Below are 20,876 nucleotides of genomic sequence, written 5' to 3'. Positions count from 1 at the left end.
AGTGTCTGTCTGCAGAAGTCTGTGCTCTAATCTCTGCGTGTCACTTGTTCCAGCTAACAGCGGCTCTCAAAGTTTGATTTTGTGGCAGAAATCCCCCGTGAGCAGCTGCATTTTCACTGCATGCAGCAGTAAAGCAGAAAACAAAGGAAGGAAGGAAAAGGGAGACAAACAAGGCGATCCCTAACGAAGCTGCAGGGAGGAGAGGCGATAATTCACCAACACCCACACCTTCTCAAAAGCAGTCAGCTTCCTGCTCCTTTCAAAATGAGGGTGATGGGTGCGCTCGGCAGATCCCTCCCACGCTGCTTAGCGGCTGGCTTCCGCCCACCGCCCGTGGAGCCGCCCACCTCCAGCCGTTGCCACGGCAACACATCATCATCAGTGACTTGCACTGGAGGAGGAGGAGGACAGGGAGAGGGAGGGGTGGCTGGTTTGAGCGCCGAGCCGGGCTGCCACTGTGAACGCCGAGCAGCATGGGTGTTCATGAGGCGAGCTATTCTCTGGAGACGGATCTGAGTGTGTGTGTGTGTGTGTGTGTGTGTGTGTGTGTGTGTGTGAAGGGGGGCGAGAGAGGGAGGGAGAGAGAGAGAGAGAGAGAGAGAGAGAGAGAGGATGATGGGAGGTATGTGAAAAGGACCTGCGTCAGAGTGAGTCATCAGCCGGTTTCACAATGTGTTGATGTGACGCTGATGCAAATGGCCTGCGCAGGGATTCATCTCAGTCAAAGGAAAAAAAAGAGAAGAAGAAGAAGAAAAAGAAGAAGAAGAAGAAGAAGAAGAAAAAGAAGAAGAAAGCAAACAGAAGACAGTGAAGCTCCTTTAAAGGAAGCTGCACTGTCCTCTGACGGTCTGAGCGTGTCACCGCCGCCTCCGTCTACCTGCTTCTTCTTCTCCTTCTTCTTCTTCTTCTTCTTCTTCTTCTTCTTCTCCTTCTTCTTCTTCTCTCTGGGATCAGCGAGCAGTTTTCGGCGTCCCTGCTGCTGGATGAGTTCAGATCCTGCAGCCAGGACTCAGCTGGTTTTATGAGCACGACACTGAAACTCCCCCAGCTCCTCCCTGCAGCGAGACACTAATATGTAATTTACCAAAACATTATTATCACTGCATTATAGTGTTACACAGACTATAACCTATTATCACTGCGCTACAAAGGCCTTCTCTGCCCCATTAGTCACCGCACCTCTGACTCGAACAATGGCTGCAGAAGATCCGTCTGGAGCTCTTTAGCAAATATTATGTGAATAATTGGAAATTACTGTCACCAGACATCCAAATATAAGCCTTTAGGAGAACCTCAGGCTGGTGTTAGCACCCAGAAAACACTTTTCACCAGCAGTGTCGGGTTTAACAACCACATGTGAGATTTGGGCTTCAAGAAGCTGCCAGATTTGGGTCGGTTATGTGTGGATTTAAGTGACTTTAGACTTATATTTAGGTCCAGTTAGCAGCCTTCAGCACCCAGAGTCTGGTCATCTACCAGGTCGGCTTTGTCCCATTAACGTCTGACTGGTTTGGGATGGATTTGTCTGTATTTCGGTCCAGTTAGCAGCCTTCATGCTTGTTTTTTCTCAGTTCGGCACCAGGAGTTGGACCAGAGTTCTTACAGCAAATCGGTTCTTCATCTGAGGCGTGCTTTGGCTCATGATTGGCTGTCAGATTTGGGAAGGTTATGTGTGGATTTCAGTCATTTATTATTTAAAATTAGCTCACGTTAGCAGCTTTGAAGCTAGTTTTGGGTCGGTAATGGCACCCTGAGTTGAGCCAGAGCGCTTAAAGTCTTTAAATATCTATAAATAAAATGATCTAATCGTTTGGCTCAAGTTCCAACACATTCTTACATATTAAAATGTAAGTTTAAATGTGAGCAGACTGTCTTTTAAGCTGTAAAATGTCCCATTCAGTAGATTTCTCATCATCAACACACATGACAAGTCACCCGATCGATCTGAAGACATTGATCACAGAACGCACCTCACAATAGAGTTCAAAAAAATAAAGTTTAATGTTTATGTGCTGTATAACAAATAAAATATATTAGTGTTTAAAAAACAGGTGCATAACTAGGTGAAGCCTAATCTATCACTTTACAATAAACAGTGAGGAGAACAGTGATCAGTGAGACGGCAGCTCAGACATGCGCTATCCTCCCAAACATCGCACAACAGTCGCGCTGAAACCAGGCCGGAGTTCGAGCCCCGACGTCACCGGCTAGCTCAGCGTTAGCAATCTAGATTTTTTTTCATCTTCTTTTTCTTTTTTTTTTTTTTGTTTTACAACAGATCACAAATCCTCTCTTAGTTTCCTCTGATGGAAAAATGTCTTTAAATACAAATACAGTGACTAAAAGTGAGACGACACACAAACATTTCCCAAGTCTTAGGTGAATTCCCACCCTGAAGTTCATGACAGACGTACAGTTACAGAGCACAGAACAGAACGATGGATCCGCACAGAATGCAAATAGACTTATTACTTACATAAATATTGCATTGGTCTGTCGTTACGCTGAGTGAGACTAAACTATCTGCAGGGGAGTCGGGGGCGAGGACACTGAGACCAAGTTGTCTCATCGTCGTGGAGCAAACAGACGTATTTACACATAAAAACACAGTGAACACTTATTCGTTATGTATTTTACCTCTAAACAGCAAAAACTTTGAAATATGCACTGATGGCCATCACAGGTGGATTAAACACTGTTAAGAGCTAAGGCTAATCAACATTATCATCATGTAAAGCATGTTTTTATATACCAGACACTTTCACACTGTTGTATTTTTTCCTCAATGACACTTAAGAAGTTGTCTTTTTTTGTTTTTGCTCTACACATAAACACTGTATTGACACCAAAAAATCTACAGCAAAGTTACACTTGACAAAGGAAAACCCTGGTTGAGAGATTAGGCTAGCACTATTTGTTATCTTGGTACTATTTACAGACCCCGGGCTGCTGCTCCTTGACGAACAGCAATAAACAGGAATTTTGCTTCTCGCCGCCGCTGTAGAGAAACCACACACCTGCGATCTTTAATATTTGATTCTGCCTTTAGTTGGAAGTTTTCATGCTGCGTGGATTTTACGACCTGTGGGGCCGCGCTGAACGCTCGTTGGATCACTTCTAAATAAAAAATAAAACACAGGCTTGATTCCTGAAATACTCCCCGCTCGCAGATGCGTGGTTTCACTTCAACAGCAGTGTTTTGCTAAATTACAAAGTGAAATGAACCAATTAGCTCAGCCTCTGGCATGCCAGCCCAGCCATCCTGCCAAGACAAATGACAGAGGTACCCTGCTGTTATTCCACAACAGCTCCTATACATCCTCTGCTTATATTACCTCCCATAAATATACACAAGACAAGAGCGAGGACGGGAGGATTAATCCCGCCTCTCCTGTTTTCCCATTTGATGTGAACGACACAAAAAAACTAACTGCGACAGGGGCTGAATCCTAACTCCATCTCCCTACAGTACTTCTACACCTTCGGTTTGAGTTACAGTACAAATGCAGACACCTACGTTAGATTTGGGAGAAAGACGGAGGCTCAGAGGACCTGCGGTGACAGAAACTGCTAAATCTTTGGCTTTTGCTGCTAAATTTTACGATCGTCTCACAGTAGACAGGAGTTTTATTTGCCTTGTAAAGATCTGAAAACTAATTTCCAATTCTGGGACACGTTGATGACTTTTTAAAGTACATTTTTATATATTTCTATGTATAGTGTGACACAACTTTCATCTATAATGGCAACAGAAGGCATCAGTAAGCACTGCAACTACATTAAAAATAATTATGAATGTTTTAACATGCTTGTGTATCTTTAAAGGGCCAGTGTGCCAGATTTATAACGCTGCTGCCAATTATGCCAAATTCAAGTCAAGGCCAAGTATACAGTTAATACATGTATGTATAATTTACTGTTACTTTTAAAACGTAAGTACATTTATTACCAGAAAATTATGGCTGACTTTCTCTTTAACCAACGTAACATTAACTAAAATCCAACACACTGGATCTTTAAGGCTGTACTTGAATGGGTTCCAAGCTAAATGCTAACATTTAGCGCATAGTTTTAGCCCTGGTCACCATCTAAGCTAGCGTAGCAGTGTTGTTTTCTGAATAAAATGGCTTCACTTTTGTACAGGAGGAGAAATAATTCATATTTATATTCCCCGAGCACCAGCGCTGGTTTGGCTAAGTTCCGCAGGAGAAACAGTGGACACTTGAAATGTTTCGAAATTTGAAATTTAAGATTTCATGTTGGCAGCATCAGCAGCTTCAGTTTTAGCGTCCAAGTGACTAAAGGAAGTCTTAAAATATTGGCTGTATGGTAGTTATATAAAGTGGTGCAGCGAGGCTGAACCCACCACAGCCAACATTTCTGATTTCATCTCGACTCTGAATCTACGCTCGAGTTAAGACTCAGCCCCGGCGTATCAGCCTTCAACCTGGCTGTCCAAAGAAAGCAACACAAAATACCACCCAGGCAGAGGTAAAGAGTTTACAAATGTCTGCAACAGATCACTCTTAAATTACAAGTACATCTAACGTGTACGATTAATCAACAGACAAAGACCTGTAGAGCACTGAAGGGCTTCTCGACGTGCTCTCTCGGTGCTTTGGCAAATACCTTTTCAACAAAAACAAAACAAAAAGACAAAATCAAAGAAAAATAAATGCTATTCATGAGGCAACATTGGTTGTTAAGGCTCTACTGTGGCTGTGCTTGCTTAGTATCTATAGACGGGTAGTAACTGCATACTGTCAAGTGTGAGTAGAATGAATTGAGGGTTGGTGTGAGGGGGGGGCGGGGTTTCAGGGCGAGGCAGGAGGCACTATGTGGAGTCTTCCGGCTCTGACTTGATGGTCTTCTTCTCTGTGTGGTTTGATGCTCGCTGCGACGTCCCGTTTTCTACAGACAAACATAAAAGAGGGTATCATCAGCAAAGAGGTTTATAAAGCGGAAATGTAGAGTTATAACTGCAGAACATGTGAACGCTGTGCACGTTTTGATTCTATGTGGTTTCTGAGCATGAACAGAAGGATAAGGGACGGTATCGTCAGCATAAAGCTTTATAAAACTGCAATAAGTTCTCAGATTTTATGTGCAACATCCAGCGTTCTGCAGACGAAGACAAACATAAAGGACGCTATCGTCGGCAAAGAGGTTTATAATGCAGTAAAAAGTGTTGAAGGAACTCACATACCTGTTGCTGGTGTTTTGGTCTCGTCTGTGTTGTTGCTGTTGTTGTTGTTGTTGTGGTTGTGATGGCGCTTCAGCTCATTGGCTAGCTGCTTGCCCAATGGGAGGTCGCCTTCCTGCATGTTCTGACTGACCACCCGCAAGTTGATTGGCCGTTCATCTGGAGGACAGAAATAAACCAAGACACTCAGAACTTCATCACATACCTCCGATTCAGCTCCAAATTAATACAGTATTAATACATTATACAAAATAACACTGAATTCAACCGTATTATCATCAGTCGGAATTAAAACGAAGTGAATCCAAAGCACACATCAGCCCAGATGTTGTTCAAACACCGGCTTTGTTTCACATGTTCAGTATTCCCAGTGGAAACGCAGCCTGTGTTTGAGCGAGTTAAGCTGCTGTTGATCCCTTGTGTTTGCTTTTTCACTTCCTTTGAGAACAAGAAAGTCAGGAGGAAAGAGAGACGGGAGGGAGAATCTGCTGCACATGCACACAAGAATCCCAGACTTCATATCTTAACAGCACAACAGTTAACTGTTAGCTTGGATGCAGCTCTACACTTGTATTTCATGCTATTAATGTTGTATTTTTCTGTGGTTTCCAGTATGCAGGATATTATTCATCAGTCCTGTTCAGTGCTGGGCGGTAAAAAGCTCCACCTCAGTGTTACAGTATGCAGTTTATTTTCAGACGCAGTGGAAAAACAACTTGCTGTCTAATGTAATGTTATCTGAAAATAAACTGCGTACTGTATCGCAGAGTGTTATAGTCTGTCTCCATACCGACCGCATGCCATGAGTCATCTCAAAGTATAATCGCTCCGGGCAGCTTTAGCGTCAAACCTGCAGATGTTTACAAGTAGTCTTAATTTAGAACACTCACATCTTATGTTATTTATAAATAATTTAATGTGAAATAACACATAAATAGGCTGATTAAGTCTGGGATTAAAAATGTGTTCTCCCTAAAAATAATCTTTTTGTTGAGTAAGAACATTTATGTTTCCTGTGACGTGTCTTGTTAACATAACAACAGATCAAAATGCTAAATAAGCTCTACTGCTGCTTAATCACAAACGATCTCATCAGTCAGGCATTAATTTTAATTTTACTAGCTTGTTAATTAATACAGTGTGTGGGCGGAAACTTACAAAAAGTCGTATGTTCCTTTTATAATAATTCACTACGTGTTTCCAATCAAGTAGTCAGCTAATTCAAATATGCAGTAATTACAATCAACAATTTCTTTTCCATTAATCAACTAATTGTTGCAGCTGTGATCTGTTGCTGTGGACTGGTGGTGGATAAAAAACTAAACTCCTGACCTCCATCTTTAACATTTTTTAGCCATTCCCTCCAAAAAATACATTTATATTCAAACTCAAGCAGGTTTTGTAGAATTGTGGTGATACTGAGTCAGTTTTGCTTCTTTAGTCGAGCTGTTCTCGAGGCTTAAAGTGAGGATATAAACAAGAGAGGACAAACAGAAGGAAACAAGAGTTACAGTACAGAGAGGACACGGCGGGATAGAGACGAGAAGACGGTGTTACAGGAGAGAGGTGGAGAAGAAAAGAAATGACAAGTGACGGAGAGAAGAAAAAAGAAAAGGGACACGAAGAAGAAAACGAGGAAGGAAAGCAGAGAAGAAGAGGGGGAGGAGAGAGAGAGGTAGACAGAGAGAGAGAGAGAGAGAGAGACGCCCCCCTCCAGGCAACTGGCTGGAGGTAAACAGGCGTGGGCGTGATAATTACAGGTGCATTGTGGGATTTGTGGGAACAGCGATATAATGAGCTGTCGGGAGTGGGTGAGGGAGGAAAGGGATGAAAATGAGATGAGGCCCTGAGGAGAAGTAAGATCCTGAATAATGATGTTTTCTTTTCTTCTTCCTCGTCTTCTTCCTCGCTCTGTGTTTTGAAGAGTCAAAAAAATCTAAAAAAATAAAATAAAATAAAAAGTGACAGCTGCCTCGACCGGCTGTGGAGAATCAGCACCTTCATCCGTTTGTGACATGAAGTAAATACTCTTCAAATTAACCTCCGACAAACATCAAGTCACATTAAGCTCCGATTCACTTTGTCTCCTGTCGAGCTTAAAAAGCGACGACGGGCAGCGATGTGGCTGAAGGCTGAACCCACAGCCGGGTGTGTTTCTCCTGATCGGACTGTAGGGGCAGCAGAGAGCCGGTTACAGCTCGGCACAACAGAATTCAGCCGAGACGAGCCAAACCAAGGTGAGAATTATGCTGCAGTGGAAACTTTAAAGACTCATTTAGTCTTCCAGTGTCGCTGAGAAACATTGAATATTCTTCCTCAGATGAGAGACGTGAAAACAGATCCATTCAGTTTCAGTTTGTAAGAAAAGGGTCTATTGGCCGACTATTGATTTAAAGGTTTGAGTAAAAAGTCTAAATTATCTGATTCCAGCTTCTTAAATGTGAATATTTTTTTGATTTCTTCCCTCCAACAGCTGAATATCTTTGGGCTGAAGTCATTTATAGATCAAACGACTTCTCGATTCACCCTGAAAATAATCAACAGATTGATCGACAATGACAATAACTGTTAGTTGCAGCCCTCGCTACACACTTTTTAGGAATAACCCTGATAACAACTCAGGTAGAGCGTTCTTTAAGATGACTTAGAGGACGCACAAAGCGCTATCAACATGTTTTGTAAATGTTCTGAGCATAAAATACAACACGTCTTATTTCCCAAAGCTGATTCAAACTCCTCTCCGCCGGCTGCTCGAGCTCTACGTACCTTGGCTGTCTCTGCTGGCGTCGGCGGCCGCTCCGTTGGTGTTCTGGGCGTCGTTGAGGTACTTTAAGGCGGCGGGGGGGATCCTCCAGTCCAGAGCCTGGAGCCGCTCCTGGACTGCAGCGTCCTGCAGGATCTCCATCTGCCGGGCCAGCAGACGCTCCAGCTGCATCTGTGGACGCAATTTTTAATATCTCAGATTGTTTCAGAGACAAATTTCTGTGGACACAATCCTCACAGATGTAACAGCAAAGTGTCCGAGTGACACCCGTGGACGATCGTTTACATGCTGCCTGGAGAAGAATAATCCCTCTCCAGGCAGTCGGCGAGCGCAAACAGAGGAGGACTCAAACCCTCAGACTCTGAGGAACGGCAGGAATAAAAGCAGCAGTGATATCAGCTTATTGTCAGTCTGCACATCACTGTCAGCTCACATTATAATGGGACGAGCTGCAGAGGAGCGTCTGCTACGAGCGGCAGCTTCAGACGGCCCGCGGTGTGAATGCAGCCATGAAATCTCTTCTTCTGCCGCTGAATGCGATTTCCGAGAAAATCACATCAAACAGACGACAAGTGTAACTGCAGCCGCACGAACAGCTGATCAGCAAACAGCTCGCACGCAGACACACATGAGAGCAGACATGTTCACACATGACGGAGTGAAGCAGCGCGCGTCACGTGAACATGTTTCCTGCGTAATTAGTTATCATAAAGCTCTCCTCCTACACTCCGGCTCTAATTAGGAACAAGCCACAGCAGCAGAGAGGCACTGGAAACCAATAAAGGACATTACTGGGATCAAACTGGATCCTGCTGCCACAAACATCTGCTGACACGGGAGTCTGTCTCCAGATCTGTTGCTGGTAATCCTTCAAACACGACAGCTGAGGCGCATTTGTTTTAGCTTTCGAGGAACACTCATTTTAACATCCCATAATATGTCACCATCTTGTTGATTTACATTAAAACAGAAACAAAGCCATGAGGTTTGTTGATATCGGACAAAAGGCAAAGCATCTTTTTGTAGTTAACTGGATTTCCTAAAATAGGAGGAAATTTGAATGGAGTTTGGTGGAAAGTTCGGCAAAGACAAAGATGACAAAAGTAGTTGGACAAAGAAAACTGAAACCATCTCTATCCAATGATGAAGCCGCTGAGATGAGTTTGAAAGCTCTGGGGAAAGCTAGTAAGTGGCCCTTGAGCTTACTTTCTTTTAATGTGACAAACAAAATTAAGTGTTAAGCAAGAAACCCCTTTAACATACCACAGCCAAGTGAGTAGGATTTCTTTAAATCGTAACAAATTTTAATGGAGTTTGGTGGAAAATGAAAAGTGAGTTTTCTTTGTTTGAAAGCTCTGGAAAAAGCTAGTAAGTGACCCCTGAGCTTAATTCTTCTTTTACTAATTTTTGAACTAACAACTTAATAAAATGACTTGAGTGAAAACGCTCTTTTATCTACATGTAAAAAAACAAGAAGGTAAAATGAGCAGTTTGCTGGATTTCTTAAAATCGTAAGAAATTTGAATGGAGTTTGGTGGAAACACAGGAAACGAGTGATTTGGATGTTTCAGATGAGGCTCACAATATTGTTATTGTTTTCCTATTGTTGTAAAGACAAAAACAAAACTGTCTGACTTCCTGTTTGTGGCTGAAGACGTAAACATTAAATGTCTCGTATTGTAAATGATTTGCTGTCCTTGGATTTGTCTTCCAGTCACTTCAACATTTACAGGAGTTAGAAACACTTCAGCTCCCTCATTTTGTTACGGCGCCCCCGACATCCCGTCAGACTGTTAACGTCCTCAAACACGCCTGTGGGTTTGGGATTTTGGGGGAGTGTAACAGAATCAAACAGCAACAGTTTCTCTCTGGCTCGTCGGCCTACCTGCAGATTTCGTCCGACGGTTTCTTCTCCTTTCGACTTGGCGCAGGCCAGCTGCTCCCTCAGCATCTCCTGCCTCATGTGGATCGCCTGCAGCGCCTCCTGGATGTCGAAGAAGTTCTCCTGAAGAATCACAGAGAGAAACGTTCAGCGTTCGTCTCATTTCTGTTTTCAGATTAAACTTCGAGAGGAATTACATGTTTTTTCCCCTCATGTGGTTGATTAAAGGACAATTACACACAGATTGTAACATGTTTTGTGATAGATGTGTTCTGATATTAGTTGGATTAAAAAAAATCCTTTAAGACTCATAAAAACGACTTTGAGAGACAAATTCAAACATTCATGATGATTAGTTTGATTGTAATTATTTGGTATTTTGTGATGATAATTATGTGTTAAATTTAATTTACTTAAAGTGTTTTTATCTTCTTTTTATAGTTTTTTTAAAATGTTGCCTTATATTTAATCTATTAATTCTGTTTTTGTTGCTGTAATTTATTAATTTATTCATATTTTGGTAATATTTTATAATGAAAGGTACATTAATAGCTAATTAAACTTTAGTTGATAGTTATTTCACTGTTAAATACCATTAGATTGATTTATAGAATATTTATGAAGCAACTGTAAAGGTTTATAAACATAATTTGTAAATTAATGCTTTATAAATCATTAAATTGTTTAATTCACGATAAACCTACCATTTATTAATGATGCTTCTTATGAAATAGCACCATATTTTCAACATTCTCTGCTTGAATTTGTTTTATAAGTTTATATAAACACTATTTTAGAATAGTAAGTATCACATAAATAAAACAGACTATTGTTAATCCAAGAACTGGATTATTGTTTCAATAATATTTGTATTTCCTTTGATAAAAAACAACCGACAGAACAAACTGGACTTTTTGAGAGTTTGTTGGTGGATTCTGGCAGTAGCTCCGCCCTCCGGGAGCTCCGAGGAGTTTCAGTGAGCAGGTGTCGGTTCATCTGCAGCTCCTCGCCTTCGGTTAGAATCCCCGCAGAGTTCGCAGCCACCACATGTTTTCGATCATCGTTTACAAACTGAGAGGAGCCATTCAAAGACGAAACTCGGAGCCAACTGTGTCAGCGGAGGAACGCTGAGAGATCGCTTTGTACTCCGTTCAAGGCCGGCGCTGCTGCGTCCGATCTGTTTCTGAGCGCTGCACACTGAGCAGCGCCATCTGCCAAGCAAGTATCCTCTAATCTTAAGTTTTAAATACTGAACCAAAGAGTGAGATTCTTTGTTCAACATTATTTATCAGAAGCAACCAAATCTAAAGCCATGATTGTAGTGAATTTAAAGGAGACCTCAGTGGGAATGTTAAGACGTGTTTGTGGTGACAGAAAGAGGTTTGTTGACAGGAAGTCAGGAAATCTGCAGCCGTGTTTGTGGAGACCAACGCTGGCTGTTTGTAAGGAGAACTCAGGATGATTTCCAGCTGCGTTTGTGGTAAGAAAAACAAATATCGTTGACGGGAAGTCTGGAAATTTAAAGCCGTGTTTGTTGAGACTAAAACTGAGTGTGTTAACGTTTCCAGCTGTGTTTGTGGAGACCAAAACTGGTTTCTTTCAACATGACCTTGGAAAATCTCCAGCTGTAATCTGGCTGCAGGGATGTTTCTCTCACCTCTGTTTTAATCCTCTTAGGAGACGGCTCGTCTCTGTCTCCACAGCGAGACCTGCAGGGAAACATCAGGAAACACACTTTAGGACTTTCTACATCACAAGTATTCAAACTAAAAAACATCAACAACAGAGCTGGAGTCTTTAAGACAGGAGAGACACTGATGTTCTGATGTGTTAGAACAAACGGAGCTCTTACTTGCTGGTGCGGTAGGTGTACTTGTAGGTGACTTCTCTGGAAATCTGGCGGGCGAGTCCGAACAGCTCGTCTCGACGTGTTAGCAGAGCCATGTCCCTCATACAGAGCTGAGCCGCTGCCTCGTTCACTGTCAGCTGCACATCACACACAGTGAGTCGGGTTAGTTTTGGGAAAAAACACAGAATCAAAACCTCAAACAGGACAAATTCTCCTATCAAGCGTGTGAAGTGAACCTCGTGCAGCGTCAGGTGTTTGCCGTCCCTCCTCTTGGAGTCGAAGCGTCCATAGATGGCGCTGTATTTACGGATCTCCTCTTCCCTCCGCGGGTCGTCGTCGCTCATTTCGAAGATGTGTCCGATCATCTTTGCCATTTTCTTGTTGTTCTTCAGCTGCTCTTTGACCTCAGCGAGGTCGGCCTTTGGAAGTCCCGGTGCCATCCTGTCCACACACTCCAGGACGGACTGGACGGCTGCGGCGTCCAGAGCCTCTAACGCGTCCCTCGGCGAGGACGGGGATCCGAGGTCTGACGGCGACAGGCTGTGCTCGCTGTCGTTGCTGTGGCCCGACCAGAACCGAGCCTCGCTGCTGCCCTGCAGAGGCGAGCCAGCTGACACTTTGTCCCGCGCCACGTCCAGCTTCCCTGGATCGGAGCAGGCAGCGGCGACGCCTTTGGGCATCTTGACGCTGGCGGTGTTGGCTCGATCCTGGCTGCTGAGCAGCGTGGGCGAGCCCTCGGGCAGCTTGTAGACGGGGATGCTGCAGACGGGCAGCGACGTGAGCGGCTGGTTGAAGATGGCCGGGTTGGTGACCCAGTCCCGCAGCGCCTTCTGCAGGCGGCGGACGTGCAGCGGCTTGCTGGCCATGCCGACGAGGGCCATTATTTCAAGGAACTCCTCCTCCCCGGCCTCGCAGAGCTGCTGCACGTCGTCGCCGCCCTGCTGGATGAAGGCCTCGTAGTAGTACAGCAGGTTGGCCCGCTGCAGGATCCGGTAGAGCTGCAGCTCACCCAGGGTTCTCGGCAACACCGCTGCCATACCTGAGGGAGGACGAACAACACGTTAATAATTTATCTTTGTTTTGGTGCCAACAGAGCAGCTTCTCTCCTCAACTCACCCTCAGCAACATAAATCCCAGATAATCAGTTTCGGATTGAGACTAAAAAAAATCAACAAATTGGACCTTTAAGGCTGAATATCTTGCCCAGTCCTTCAAAAAAGTCGGATGTAGAAATGTCAGATAAGTCATTTGCTGACTGAAATCCTCCTGCTGGGCACCAAATGGTGAGAAAACCAAGCTATGGATAAGTCAGCCAGACATTGATCCAAGGACATTTACTCCGAGGCGATTTGCCTTTTCCTGGTTGTCACACGGCTCTCGACAAAAAGCAAAATGCTCTCGCTGCATCCAGAACACAAACAGATCTTGAGCTTGGAGACAGTTTGACAAAAGAAAAAAATGTCACATTTGTAACTGAAGCAACGACAGAGGTGCAAGAAACATCGACCTTGAGCCTCTTTATCGTACGTTCTGCACCAAAACCCCGGCTGTGCTCTGACATGGAGACACGTTTCTGTGAAACTGTAAAGACTTATATTTGGACTGTACATATGACTCTTGGCAGGTGCGTGTGTGCAGTTTATCAGGCCTCAGCAGGTGCGTAAAAAGGTTCAATTTGGCGACTGGATGGTCGACGTTTCCATCGAGAACGCCACGAGTGCCTGACATTTTAAGAGTGATTAGTACAGGTGGGATTTCTGCTTTCACACTGTTTATAATCAGCACTTTTACAGGTATGAACGTGAACATGTTCGTGTTTTCTCTCATGTTAAAGGGATAATTTCATGATATTTCTTGCAGGAGTGCACAAAGTAATAAAATGCTGAAAGTCTGGTGTTTTTTATTTTGCTGTTACTATTTTAGCTCAAGGCAGATTCCACATTTGCAGCACCCCGTGAATAAACCCTGTTCTGGATGTATCTTTGGCTGTTCGCTGCCCTGTCAGCTCGTCAGATTAGTATTTATCTTCGAAGGCGACGCTGTCATTCACTCTGCCTCCGATCCCAAACCCTTACAAAGCAGAGAAACACTCACATCCTTGCCAAATACGTGTCACTTGCCACCCTGAATTTTGAGAAACAGCGAGCGGAGGTTCTGAAAGAGGCTTGTTTTTGATTCCTCCTAAGTGCATGTGAGGCCCTGCGGAGGCCCAGCTAACAGAGGAGTGGCAGTCAGCAGGCCCGGGTTGCTGGGAGGACCACATGCCTCTCTCCACCCCTGCAGGATGTGTAGGTGGTGGGCTCGCCTCGCCCAGAATAGGCCCAGGGAGCCAGGCAGGCCTCGACGAAATGACAAAGACAAACGCTGCCTGAGAGGAGACGGCGACCATCGATAGTTCAAGTTTAATCCCGACTAGAACCACAAACATTAGAGATTTTGCGTGTACCCAGGTCTGAAGAATAAGTTCACCCTAAAAAAATGTAAATTCAGTCATTATGTCCTCACCGCCATGCTGACGGAAAGTCAAGTGAAGTTTCCACAACACATTTCTGGAGCTTCACGGCAAAACAGCATTACAGCAATTCTCCTAAACAACTGAAGCAGCTGGAGGCTTGTTTAAAAACAGAAAACAAACAAAGAAATACGACAAAACTTGATTAAAACTTTGCCGAATTACTTATTAGCACTTTCTGTTTTCAGTGTACTCATGGATGAATGGACAACTATCACTGGATTACTTTGATACTGAAGAAAATTCAAAAACATGCTTTTTCTAAGGCAAGTTCTGTATATATAAGGGATTTTTTAAAACCAACAAATCATGAAATGGCTGTTTTGCTGTGAAGCTCCAGAAATGTTTTGTGGATTATGAAACTTCACCTGACTTTCCCTCAACACGAAGGGAGAAGACAATGACTCCATGAATCCGGTTTGGAAATCCTCAAATAAAGACGCTCCTTACATGTGCAGAACTTGCCTTGGAAAATGACGTTTTAAAGTTTTCTTCAGTATCAAAGTAATCCAGTGAGAGCTGTCTTTACATTCATGAGTTCACTGGAAACAGGAAGTGCTAATAAGTAATTCGGCAACATTTTAATGGATGGTTGGGTTTTTCACAATGAATTGCAAATAAATGTGTAAAATAAATATACATTTGTGAGTGAGCTCATCCTTTAAATACTACATGTGTAAACACTTGTTAGGATTTAAAAACAGCAGCTCCCATTAAGGTTTTAAAGCTGATTGTAATCTTTCTAACTACTGTTTTCCATAAATATGTATATTTATATATGTGTGTGTGAATAAGGAGTAAATCATTTTGCAAAGATTAAGACGTAGTTAATGAGGTAGTCATGAGGGGGCCGGATTTAATAAGTGTTTACTTCGTCCTACGCCTTTTCAAGCTTCTAACTTGTGTTACAGAGTTTCTTGTTGTCGAGGTTTTTCTGTCCTCTTGTTATAATTTTGTTATTCTTAACTCGTGTTTTGTAACACAGCTTGTTTTTATCTTCAGTCTACGCCGTCTGAAATACATCCACAGTACACCGTTTGACTTTTTCGTCGAGCTGCTGACCTTTAACCCGCACAGCTGCTGGATCGTGAAACTACAAATATGGAAATACGATTCCGGAAATTACAGGAAACAAATGAGCAACTGAATTAACACGTCGGAAAGAGAGTGAAGACGGAAACTCAGTGATTTAGAGTCTCTATTTTAGATTTTGTTCCAATCAATGATCATTTGTTTTGTCTGAAAACATAAAATTAAACTAGATCTGCAACGATTCATCGATCAGTTGGTAACATTTGAGTCCAAAACTCAAAATTCTATATGATATTTTCTGGTTTCTTTCCTGCTCTGTGACGATAAACTTCACCATGTTCTTATTTGTTTTATAAACCAAACAACCGGTCGATTAATCTTGAACAGCTCAACGTTAAATATCGCCTTCAAATGAAGAAATTTAGGGTGATTGGAGAAAGAAATGTGGATGAAATCTGAGGTGTTAGGATTCGTTAGCGCGACTGGATCCAAATCAAAAAGAAGAAACTAGAGAAACGACTTTCCAGCGGCTCAACCTGCTGAATTTTCCATCTTTATCACCGCATTGTTGTCCCGCCTGCGTCAAGCGAGGCGTACCAAATAACATGAGGGTGAAAGAAAGTAGTGACACAGCAGATTCACTGTGGGAACCTGATCTCGTGTGAGGCAGGAAGCTCAGCACGAGCGCCGTGATGCAACAAGTACAAACAAGAGGAAAACATGACCATTCAAGTTCAGACTAAAGGTCAGCGGCGTGCGGAGGACTCGTGGTGAACGCTGAGGATTAAAAACAGATCTGGTGAAAATGTCGAGCTCTGATCTACAAATTTGGTTTGGTTACTTCCTGATTGGAGTTAAATGTACTTTAAGTTATATTTATCTGTATCCGACATGTAGCTGCGAGACATCATCTCAAGTTCCTCTTAATGCCACCAAACACGTCTACGAACCGGCCAATCAGAGGACGACACGGACGGACAAAGACTGAGCAAAATGGCGTCCAGGAACTTGAGTAACTAAATACTCTGAGTGGTGTTGGAGAAGAGTACTTTGTTCTTTCGCGTCAGAATTGTACAGATTCTTAGTATCTATTCATCACGCGTCTTTTTACAAATTTAAAAAAGGCGACGAACGCTTGAAACAAACCCGCTCGTGCAAAGTGTCGTCTCACGCCTCTTCAGGACATCCAGGAGACACTCTCAGACTGTCAGGGCCGTCTCTCCTCTGTGACATCACCGGCGTTGCACTCGTTCGTACATGTGAAGGGATATAAAAGAAGCTGACGTCGTCGTGTTGAACTGGCCGGTGTTGAAGAGGGCGTGGCTCGGTTTGTTAAAGGTTGTGGCTCCGTGATGAGGAAGATTTTCCTGCCGTTTGTGGCGCAATCACAGATTTTATTGGAGCCATTTCACACAGCGTGGACCTGCGAGATCCCTGCACAGGTCGTCTCGTGTCTCTGGTTCTGGATCGTGTTCTGTTCCAGTCTCGTATCTGTATTTCTGTTTTTTATCACGATTCGACACCAGTTCTCACAAGGCCCGAGATCTTTGTGGGTCAAAGATCAGCCGCTTGATGAAAAAGTGAAGAAGACGACTTTTTAAAAGGAGCGTTCGTTTTAGTCTCGATGTGGAAAAACCCCACAGGAGCTGCTATGTTTCTGCTGCTGTAGGCATTTTAAAGGAACAGTTCACCCAAAAGTGAAATCTCAGTCTCGTGCTGATGGAAAGTCAGGTGAAGTTTCCACAGAACATTTCTGGAGCGTCACAGCGAATCAGCGCTGCAGAAGTCTCTTCAACAACTGAATTAGATGTAGACTTGATTTAAAAACAACCAAAAGAAAAAAAAATCCATTATAATGTTGCCGAATTACTAATTAGCACTTCCTGTTAGCAGTGAACTCATGGATGTACAGACGACTATCACTGGATCACTGTGAGACTGAAGAGAACTTAAAAACATGACTTTTCCAAGGCAGGTTCTGCATATGTGAGGAGCATCTTTATTTAAGGTTTCTAAGCAGATTAATGGAGCCGATCAAAACAACATAAAGCGGCTCGTAACAGATCGTCAGGCGTGACTGAAGCTCCAAGATCCTACATTTGAAAAGACGCTTTTACCTGAGCAGCTCCAGTGAAGATTTGAGCTTTTAAAACAGTGAACATAAAATCAGTTTTTGATCTCAGGACTGTTTTTGGTCGTTTTAAAACACGTCTCCATCTTCTGCAGCTGCTCAGGAGGAAGTTTTACTGTGAAGCTCCAGAAGCGTTTTGTGGAAACTTCACCTGACTTTCCATCAGCACGAGACTGAAACGTCACCTTTGGGTGAACTTTGCCGCTTCTCTCTGACACGTGACGGTAAATTAAACATCTTTTTATGTTATTCTTTATATTTTCAGACAATTTACAGACAGAACTTGTGAGCCGCAGCCCTGAAAACTATAATTAAACAAACAGATGCTGCTGCTTTGCTAACTGAAGCTGCTGGTTTCTTCACAATAAAGTGTAAATAAACGTGTAGACTACATTTAGCTGCTGTATGTAACATGTAATCCCGCTGCAATAAAAGCACCACAGCGTGTTTCCACTAATAGACACTGGATTCACTTAATTCACCGAGGAAACACTGCAGCCTCACAACAGCCGTCTGCACAAACACTCACAGCCTGCCATCTTACTCCACTTTTATCACAGCAGACGTGTGTGTGTGAGTGTGTGAGTGTGAGTGTGTGAGTGTGAGTGTGAGTGTGTGAGTGTGAGTGTGTGAGTGTGTGAGTGTGAGTGGCAGCCTCTAATTGAAGTCCTGCTCCACAAAGCGAGTTTAGCAAGTTCGCCTTTTCACCTGGAGGAGCGAGGCGTGCGCTGGCACAATGGCAGCACACACACACACACACACACACACACACACACAATCACATATAAGGATTACACACACACACGCAGAGGCGGATGTGTGTGTGTGTAGTTTTCCAGGTGAAGTGCCACGCAGCAGCAGCAGACCAGTGAAGAAGACTTTGACTTCACGGTGGTTCAGGAGGTGTGTGTGTGTGTGTGTGTGTGTGTGTGTGTGTGTGTCCTCACGATTATTGATTGTGTATTGATCAAAATAACATCATGACACTGTATTCCTGCAATAATTCCTCATACAGTGCGTCTAATCTGACCCTCTGACATGTTTAACTCCAGTAATCTGGATTGAGTTTGTGACTGTTTGTCGTGTTTTAATCTCTGATATTCACGTGAAGTCTTTCAGTTTACAATCACATTTTTACAGTTTTTTTGTGGCACTTTAACTCCAAAAATATGCTGATAATGTAAATGTATCCTGAACACGAGTGTTTAACTGAGCTGCAGGGTGTTTTTATCTTTATAACAGTCACATGATGTCTGACAGTTTGTGTTCGGAGCTCGATAGTGAGTTTACAATGACACTGTTACGTTTTTCTGGCCTTTTACTTCCAAAAATATGCTTAAAATCTACATTTATACTGCATAAAAGAGGCTTTCACTGAGTTTCAAGGTAACTTCATCCCTCTAACAGTCACATAAAGTCTGTTTGCTGCTTTGGAGTGAATCCACAATGACAATCTCACATTTTTTTGCATTTTAACTCTAAAAATATGCTCATAATCTAAATTTTTCATGCACAAGTGTGGCTTCAACTGAGCTTCAAGGTAACTTTATCCTCATAATAGTCACATAAACTCTGTGTTTGGGGCTCAGTAGCGAGTTAACAATGATACTGTCACCTTTCATGACACCTAAACTCAACAAATACGTTTATAATCTACATTTTTCATGCACACGCGTGTCTTTAAATGTACTTTAAGGCATCTTCATCTCAACATTCTGCATCTGGAGACAGTTTGTTGTGACATTCTCACATTTTCTGGCCTTGTAACTCCACAAATATGCATATAATCAAATTCTGCATGCACACAAGTGTCTTTAACTCAGCCTCAAGATGGTTTAACCTCTATAACAGTCACATAAAGTCTGTGCTCACGTTTTTTGGCACTTTAACTCCAAAAATATGCTTATAATCTAAAATATCAACGCACAAAAGTGTATTTAATTGTGTTTAAAGGTGATTTTATCTCTATAATCTTCACATAAAGTCTTACAGTCTGTGTTTGGAGCCACTTAAACTGCAGTAACATGCTGATAATCTGGATGTATCTGCACATGAATGCTGTTATTGCACTTCCAGGTGTCATGTACAGTCGGGCCGTCTCGTGTCTGGAGCCCAGCAGCCACTTCATCATCACATTTGGCGGTTGAAGCTATTTTTAACTCACAATATTTCATAGTATTTCTAAAACCACACACATGAGGAGTTAAATGCTGTGATACTTATAATAACTGGAGGGCGTCTGTGCACACACGAGCCACACTCCAGGATCAGATGTTCAGCAGCACATGCAGGATCAGATCCGAGCCTACCTGGTGAGTTTCTGGCCCCCTTTGGTCCGCCCTGGTCCAGCTCGTCTTCTTCTCTGTCCCCTTTATTGTGGACTGTTTGTCAACACAACGCCTGCTGGCTGCCTGTCTGTGCAGAAGGAGAGCCCGCAGAGAAGGAAGGGATCCCCCGGAGCCGCGCCGCGCGTAATACCAACACAAGCGTAGAAAATCAAGAAATAGAAGAATAACGTCCAGAACCAGAAGCAGAACCTCAGAGCTGCCCTGCGTGTCGACACTCCTCTCCTCTTCCTCTCCTCTTCCTCTCCTATTGGAAACTTTTTCTGTCTCCTGCCGCGGACAGAGAGAAGCGCAGATATGAGTGAGGAAGAGGCGCCGCTGACCTTCGTGCGTCTTCTTCCTCCGAGTGTGTGTTGCGTGTGTGTGCGGGTCTGATGATGATGGTGAGTGTGCGTGTGTGTGTGCGTGAGTGAGTGTGTGTGAGTGTTTGAGTCCTCTCCCAGCGTCTCTCCACTCCCCTGCACTATTCATCACACCGTCAAACCACACGCAGGCGTACACACGCACGTCCGGCCGGCGCCACAAAAATAAAAGCACTGGTGATTCTGAGCATCTGAGGCTGGATGGTGTAAATACACGTGAATGTATCCTTACAATTATACAATAGATAACCAAATGTGATCAAATGTATTCTTTCCTGCGGGTTCAAGTTGAGCTGCATATATTTTATTTTATTCTTTATTTGTTTTTTTTGGTTTAAAGTGTCAAAAGTAAAAGTACACAACATAACAAGATGCTCAAAATGAAAACAATATTAATAATTTATCATTTTAAAAAGTAACTTAATCTATTATTCATAGTTTTTTTATTTATAAATTGAGCATATGTTGGATGTAAGACCTCGATTATCAAAGTAACTAGTAGCTAAAGCTATAAATACTTTTAATAAAAAGTCTCCAAAAGTCATACTCAAGTAAAAATAAAGTTATCATGTTAAAATATTACTTTGGTAAAAGTAAAAGTCTGAGTGTCTGATATTACATGTAGTTGCAAAAGTAATTAAATAATTAAAACATACATGTATTTACGTATATATTTATATATATATACATTTATTTCTTTTATATAATTGTGTTCAACACCCACAGAGCCTCAGAGAGCCGCGGCAGTGTGCGCACTTCATGTTTTCTACCTCAATTATTACCGTGCACGTTATAT

The 20,876-nt window shown here is 42.9% G+C and overlaps 1 protein-coding gene across 1 annotated transcript; it reads right to left on the bottom strand.

Moving 5' to 3' along the window:
* Positions 1–1,977: 1,977 nt before the first annotated feature.
* Positions 1,978–20,195, bottom strand: LOC115577032 (NGFI-A-binding protein 1). The gene is made up of 8 exons (XM_030409808.1): positions 19,683–20,195; positions 11,935–12,737; positions 11,702–11,835; positions 11,507–11,558; positions 9,853–9,972; positions 7,970–8,138; positions 5,207–5,362; positions 1,978–4,911 (listed from the first exon to the last, which is right to left on the bottom strand). Exons 2-8 carry the CDS (start codon positions 12,733–12,735, stop codon positions 4,835–4,837), a joined length of 1,509 nt encoding a protein of 502 aa, XP_030265668.1. The 5' UTR covers positions 12,736–12,737; positions 19,683–20,195; the 3' UTR covers positions 1,978–4,834.
* Between the last annotated feature and the right edge of the window lie 681 nt (positions 20,196–20,876).

This window comes from Sparus aurata, chromosome 24 (assembly GCF_900880675.1).
Source record: "Sparus aurata chromosome 24, fSpaAur1.1, whole genome shotgun sequence".
In the NCBI taxonomy this organism is placed as follows: domain Eukaryota; kingdom Metazoa; phylum Chordata; class Actinopteri; order Spariformes; family Sparidae; genus Sparus; species Sparus aurata.
Note: the sequence above shows the minus strand (reverse complement) of the source record. Positions and strands in the feature narration are given on the sequence as shown.